The sequence below is a fragment of the Penaeus vannamei genome, chromosome 1 (assembly GCF_042767895.1).
Source record: "Penaeus vannamei isolate JL-2024 chromosome 1, ASM4276789v1, whole genome shotgun sequence".
Lineage (NCBI taxonomy): Eukaryota > Metazoa > Arthropoda > Malacostraca > Decapoda > Penaeidae > Penaeus > Penaeus vannamei.
The window spans coordinates 17400942-17408441 of record NC_091549.1 but is presented as its reverse complement, the minus strand read 5'-3'; the positions used below and the strand labels follow the sequence as shown (position 1 = coordinate 17408441).

The 7500-nt window shown below is 45.8% G+C and overlaps 1 protein-coding gene across 6 annotated transcripts in view; it reads left to right on the top strand.

Moving 5' to 3' along the window:
- Window positions 1–7500, top strand: part of LOC113810826 (innexin unc-9) — a 62728-nt gene that overhangs the window by 54575 nt on the left and 653 nt on the right. For 3 of the 6 annotated variants that reach the window (XM_070120143.1, XM_070120197.1, XM_070120085.1), the window contains exons 2-3: window positions 1–1427; window positions 4287–7500. The exon at window positions 1–1427 is cut by the window's left edge and continues 1038 nt beyond it; the exon at window positions 4287–7500 is cut by the window's right edge and continues 653 nt beyond it. In XM_070120143.1, the coding sequence (XP_069976244.1) occupies window positions 1–1427; window positions 4287–4359 (1500 nt within the window). In that variant the 3' untranslated portion in view covers window positions 4360–7500. The other 3 variants (XR_011398478.1, XM_070120249.1, XM_070120320.1) reach the window with 3 other exon arrangements.

Sequence of the window (7500 nt, the reverse complement as noted above, 5' to 3'; positions counted from 1 at the left end):
TCGTTTCTTTTGCACTTCAGTAATTATCTCATCGGCGGGAACGTGCCCATCGACGACGGGGTCGATAAATTGAATCGAAAGTACACCATCCTCATCCTCATATGCCTGTCGCTTCCACTCGTAACGAAGCAGTTCGCGGGTGACCCGATCGAGTGCTTCACGCCCACCTATTTCACGGAACCGCAAGCGAGATATGTGAACTCGTACTGTTGGACAGCCAGTACCTATTACATTATCCCGGTGGACGTGGAGGACCGGGAGCAAGTGACGCGAGTGCATTCGGTGACGTTCGATGAGGAGGGCGGCTCCACCTCCATCAGGGGCGAGCGCATCAAGGTGAACTACTACCAGTGGGCGCCAATCATCCTGCTGGTGGAGGCCGGCCTCTTCTACATTCCCTTCGCCATCTGGAACTCGACGGCAAAAAATTCTGGCATCAAGGTGGGACGTTTACTAAAGAAGGTGTCGGTCATCTCTCAGTACACGCCCGGCCACCCAGACCGCGACGCACTTATCGCCGAGTTCCTGGACCAGTTTAATACGCTGATGGGCGTTTCAAAGTGCTGTCCAGGAACCGTCTGTAAGTTTGATTGCAATCTGGCTTGCGGCGGGAACCCTTCCTCTTCTTTATTCATTCTGTACATGATTGTGAAAATCATGTACGTGTTCAACATCTTGATGCAATATTTTTTGCTCACGGTGTTCCTGGGCAAAGGGTATTTGTTCCACGGGGTCGAGGTGGTCGAGAAGCTGATCAACAAGAAGGAGTGGTGGACCTCGCCGCGCTTCCCCTTGCAGACGCTGTGCCAGGTGCTGGCGGCCCAGCAGGGCTCGCTCAGGACCTACACGTGCCAGTGCGTGCTGCCCATCAACCTGTTCAACGAGAAGATCTTCTCGTTCATCTGGTTCTTCTTCGCGCTGCTGCTGCCGGTGACCATCTACAGCGCCCTCATCTGGGTGTGGCGCACCTTCACCTGCTCGCGCATCGCCTTCGTGCACTACTACCTGTGGCGCACACGGCGCGTGGGCAAGGAGGACCTATACAACAACGCGCGCAAGATGGCCATCCAGTACCTGGGCTGGGACGGCTGCCTGGTGCTGCGGCTGATCGAGATGAACCACGGCGGCACCATCCTCACCATCCTCACCGAGAGGCTGTGGGAGTTCTACGAAGGGCTGGAGCGCGCGCAGCAGGACGGCGGCGACCCCGAGGCGTTTCTCAGCCAACGGCCGCCCATCTTCGCCTGCGGGCCCTTTCCTACCCAGGGGCCCCCCACGGTCACGCCGACGCCCACCGGGGCTTACGGCTTCTACGGGAAGCACTACCTGCCGGGCACGCCTGGCGCCTACCCGGGCTACATGTGGAACCACCAGGATATGGCCACGCCAGGCTACTCCGGCTACCCCAGGATACGCGGCAAGATCAGGTAACGACCGCGTTGAGGCAGTAGCGCCGCCCGGGGACCGCCCTCCGCCTCCTGCTATACTTGGCGCCTGACCGTGGCGGATGCTTCACTCACTCGCTCCCCCGCCTCTCCCTAAGCTGCAACATCGCTAACACTCCATCTCATTTGAGCTGCTCCCCCCCTGTTACAAAGCCCCCGCGCTAATCGAGTTCTTTTTCCTATTCTTATAGTACTTCCCTTGCATCTTTACACGATTATCCTCCGCTGGCAGACAACACCATGACACATCTCCATTTGCAAGTCCTACATTAACAAATGCTTATAATATCCTATCAAACATTCCTTCTCATTCCACTTTATACGAACAAAAATGCAGTACATATATATACACCCACGACACTGCTAGATTTTCTTTTATTGCCTCCCCCTTTTCCCCTATGTCATGCAAAATCTTCACTAATAATAGATCCTTCGACTTGCTGTCCTTCTGCCGAAAGAAAATCGACCCACAATACCACTTGCAGATAATGCCGCTCATATATGCCCTCCTCTACCCCCCTCCCCCTTCAGATAAGCTCGCCCCCCATTTTCCCCCTTCATATAAGCTTGCTCCCCCCCTCCCCCTTCAGATAAGCTCGCCCTCCCTTCTCCCAATCGCTGCTTCCTCCTCATTATTTCAGCGGCTTCCAGGCCCCCCCATTCTCGACCACAGAATACTTCAACTCCATACTTCATTCATGCTTTTCTACCACCAGCTCCTCCTCTACCTCTTCCTCTTCCTCCTCCTCCTGCTCCATCAGAGACTGTGAACACAAGACCATTCAGGTACCTGCCGCCAGCACGTTAAGCTTGGCAACGCAGATTTCAGGCAGACGACTCCTGTACTTGCTCACGACCCCGCTAAACTATACGAGACCGGATCTGAGCGGCGGAGTGACTGTAGGCTAGTGCAGCTAATGCTTGGTGCAGCAAGACGCCCTGAGAGCATAGCAGAGGCTTAATGTGCAATGCTTTACTCTCCATGCTCTGATTACAGGTAAATGGTACGAGAATATTACTCAATGACTGTAACTAGAGGCAGGTGAAATTCTTACACAACACAAAATATTTAAAAAAAAATAGTTTTACCACTGATCAGTCTTCTTTGTTTAGTATTAAAGGTTTAAAAAAAGCACAGAGCCACTAGAAGTAAGGGCTTGCGTCTATGAGCAGCAACAAGAGTCAAATCACCAGTAGACTGTCAGTTACGTCACTTATTCCTGACGTGTGATATAACCTCAACCTTTTCGAAACCCGCACGATTCACCTTTGTTCTGATTACTGGACTATTATCATGGTTTCTCTCCTTTTTTATTCCTTCCTTTTCAGTTTCCTAGACGTATTGTATGTCAAACTGTAGTTCCATGTTTGTTTGTTTTGTTTCTTTCTTTCTCTTCGTGACTTCTCGTGAAATATATATATTTTTTTTACCATCTCGACCTCCATCAGACGCGCCGACCCTGGTCTTTCAACGCCTCTGATTCAACCGTAGAGGCAAACGACTAGGCTTCTCCGACCATCTGAAATAATTATGCAGTGGCTTTGGTTACACTCATGACTAGAAGACAGTATCATATCTATGGGTATATTGATGGCTCGCTGTAGACATGTTCTCTTTTTTTATTTTCTATTATATTTGGTTTATGAGCAGTGGTTAGATGGGAGGTCTGGCACTGAGGAGACCAGTGCCCAGCGGACGCAAAGGGACAGTGCCAAAAAAAGAGAACCAGTGTGGAGAGGTCCCCACCTTGGCTTTTAGCTTAGCGAGTGTCTTTATCTATCCCTCTTACCGCTAAACTCGTAGATTTTTTAAAGTGTTTTTTTTTTCTCTCTTAGAAGATCATGTCTGAACATATAACAGGCAACACCTTAATACGTCTTTAAAAACTCGGATATCTCCTCCACTGGCCTTCTTTTCTGGGCCCTGGGCTGCCCGTGTCCCTCGCCCAGTCTGACCGCTGCCTGGGTGGTGTGTATGTACCGTATGTTTCCGTGTGTGTTTTATACCGTATATTCTAACCCTTTTCCTCCTTCCTCTCTTATGCAAGGTCTCCCTCCTAACCTTGTTAGTTGTAGATTTAATCATGTCGATTGATTTAATGTCGGATTGATTAAGCTCACGGCCTGCCATCTGCATTCTTGTTAACAACCTCTTGTAAAGTAAAAAAAAAAAAAAAAAAATAGAAAGCACGGATTCTCACAATTTGATTTAAAAGAATAGAAATGCAATTCATAAATGTCCCAAAAGTAAAAAAAAAAAAATTTATCTCTCGCCCAAATCAAATTGGCCTCTTTGCATTCAGTCATTCGAAATCAATGTCTTATCAAGGAATCGTTTAAAAGAATGAAAGAAAATCATTTCAGGAATACTTAGGAACTTTTATTAACACCCCCCCCCCCAAAAAAAAAGTGATACTAGTAATAACTTCAAGAATACTAAAAATAAAACTTATTCAAAACTCCCTCCCAAAGAAGTGAAAACAAATAACTTCAAAACTCCTTCAGAGTATGTATTCAAAGCACCCCCCCAAAAAAAAACATATATATATATATTATATGTATGCATATATATATATATATATATATATATATATATATATATATATATATATACATATATATAAACATACATATATATAACAATATTAATGATACAACCCCCCCCCAAAAAAAAAAAAATATCAAAATATCTTAAGAGCATATATTCAAAATCATACTACCAATAATAACAATACTAATGAACCTCAAAGCTCAAAGAATCAAAGATGCGCAAGATGAACATGGTTAGGGCGGTGCACCAGTTGCTGAAGTTACAACAGTCTCTCACGTGTTTCCCAACAGATACGACAGCGACTGCACACCCAAACTTCTCCTTAACAACTACCCTGCCGCTGCCTATGAATCGTGCGTATGACTTCCCTAAAAAAAAAAAAAAAGATCATTAATAATAATCATAATGATAATTTTATAAATTGATTCAACCGCTGCTGGAAGTAGGTCCGAGGCAGCCAGGCTAGTCATGAGTTCAATGTTAAAAGAGAGAGAACATTATGTTTGTTTGTTTTTTTTATAAGAGATTTTTCTTTTTCTTTTTTGCAATGATTTGAATGGACATTGTGATTTTGTTGTCTTTTTTGGATAGTGTTTTCTCCAGATTAAAATTCCCATCTTGTTAAAAATGTGGTGCCTATTGTTCAATTCTTTTTAATATATTTTTTTGGTATTTTGTAAGAGTAAAATTGTTATGGTTCTGTGGCTGAAGATCGATTATGAATAGAATTGCATAATCATATGCTGAATCTAATGAAATTTCTTTGCATGTTCATATCTTGCAGAACACTGCTCGCAGATAAGTTCAGTATATCTTAATTTTATAGAATTATGCTGTCAATACCTTTTTTTTTAATTCAGAATGGTCCAATGACCATTCACAACAAAGTCAAATTCACAACCAACAACCTAACAATCAATGTACCTTAACTTGAATCTAGACAGGAGAACATAAAAGATAATTTTTAATAAAACTTAAAAACTTTTTAAAAATCTAAAAATGGATTCCCTTCGCTACATTTTCCAGTGCTGCTTCTCCTATTATATATAAAAAAAAGAACTGAGGGTTGTCGAGTTTAAAAAATGCTATGCGCGTATTATTGTAGTATACATTTAGGCCTATATTCGCTTCTTACGGATCGCCCTAGCACTAAATTAGCATAGTTGATTCGTAACGTTCCTTGTTTCACACTCACGGATTAATTGATAAGGTGCTCAAAGATCATTTACCATTTGCTTGAAAGAATGCACTGTTTTTTTCTTCTTCTTCTTCTCCTATTTTTACACCATACTTCCGTCCCGTGCAATGACGAAATTACGAATCACGGTCATTTAAAAAAAAAGGCCTATTGGTCAGTAGCGGCGACGCAGAGTGGGCGAAAGTGGAGTGGCGGGGTTCAAATACACACATACGTTTATATGGAGACGCACACAGAAGCATACATGGCCATATACACACACGCGTGCAAGCAGAAATGTTTTTGTTTGTGTGTGATTAACAGAGACAGAGCAGAGAGAGAGTGAGAGAGAGAGAGAGAGAGAGAGAGAGAGAGAGAGAGAGAGAGAAAGAAAGAGAGAGAGAGAGAGAGAGAGAGAGAGAGAGAGAGAGAGAGAGAGAGAGAGAGAAAAGAGAACGAGAGAGAAAGAAAAAAAAGAGAGAGATAAAGAAAGAGACAGAGAGAATGCTGCGTATCCATGCGCATATGCGAGCGACTATATACCCCCTGCATATGCGCATCCGTACGCACATCCGCACGTGTGTCTGCGCATGCGTGTGTGCCAAAGCAATCAAGCCCCGCCCCCTCACTTTGCCTGCTCTGACGCGGCCAGCATGTCTTCGCTAGGATTAGGCCTCCTTGACTGCCAGCAACCTCCAGTAGTTATCCTAAAGCAAACTGAACCCGCACAGTGAAAGCAAGCGGTCTGCCTTCCTTGCTAAAAAAGATGAAAGCAGTAGATCCCAAGTAGCATGACTGTAAGACAAGAGGAAGGTCAGGGAAGGAGGCAAGAAGCTGAAGTCCCGGCGTTGAGGAAAGATCAGGTGAAGACACCCCCCCCCTCCTCCTCCTCCACCACCACCTTTTTCTCTACCTTTTCCTCCTCCTCCTTTTCCTTCTTCTACATCTTCCTCTTCTTCTTCTTCTTCTTCTTCTCCTCCTCCTCCTCCTCCTCCTCCACCACCACCACCACCACCACCTTTTTTCTCTACCTTCTCCTCCTCCTCCTTTTCCTTCTTCTTCATCCTCCTCTTCTTCTTCTTCTTCTTCTCCTCCTCCTCCTACTACTACTACTACTACTATTACTACTGCTCCTGCTTCTAATCCTAATTCTAATCCCAATCCTACTCCTGCTCCTACTCCTACTCTTCCTCCTCCTCCTCCTCCTCCCTCACCCAGAGCGTGAGGCAAAGATGTTCTCTTCCCTCCCCTCATCCTGTTTTAACCATTAACCATTCTTCTTCATTTCCTTCTCCTCGTTCTCCTCCTCCTCTTTCTTCCTGTCCTCCTGTTCCTTTTCATCTTCTTTTTCTTCTTCCTCTTCTCCTTCTTATTCTTCCCCTTCTACTTCTTCTTCTTCCTCCTATACTTCTTCTTCGTCTTCTTCTCTTCTTCCTCTTCTTCCTCCTTCTCCTCCTCCTCCTCCGTCTTCTTCTCCTTCGCCTCCTCCTTCTCCTTCTCCTCCTCCTTCTCCTTCTTCTCCTCTTCCTCCTCCTCTTCCTCCTCCTCCTCCTCTTCTTCCCCTCCTCCTCCTCCTCCTCCTCCGCCTCCTCCTCCTCCTCCTCCTCCTCCTCCTCCTCCAACTCACGCGGATGCAACGGATATAGGAACCAAGAACTAGGCTGGATAAGGATCTTGAAGCTGTGTGCTCTCGGGTTTCCCTCTCTCCTTCCTTCAAATCCCGCCCACGGCCGCCCATCCCCGCCCACGGCCGCCCATCCCCGCCCACGGCCGCCCATCTCCGCCCACGGCCGCCCATCCCCGCCCACGGCCGCGATTGAGGAGTCTTTAGGATCCGGTGGGGGAAGACCCTCCCCTCCCTCCCCCTCCTCCCCTCTTACTCCTCCTCTTCCTCTTCCTCCTCCTCCTCCTCCTCCCCCTCAGAGAAGTCGACGTCCTCCTCAATCCGATAGGAATTTTAAAGAAATCATCAATTATATGTCTATGTATAACTGCTAGTGCTTGAGTAAACTTAAGGAATCCTTTAGCTTCAACAAAAAGATTTAAAAAAAAAAAGAAGTGTATCATCGTTCGCAATTTCAACCTCTGTTTATAAACTCTGTCAGTCAAAGTCGATCTCATCATCATCCAGATTCAAATTCAGTTAGAATCACATGGTTTGATTTTCGTGTCAGATTCGGTGGCCATAGATTGTTCCTTGCAATCGCCCTTATCTTCACTCCTTGTGCAGTTTGTATCACTTGATCATGTTTCACTGTCATAGCATTTAGCAAAATAGGTTACGTTTAGTGAAGTCGCCCCCACCGCGTGACTTCCCTTGCAAAACC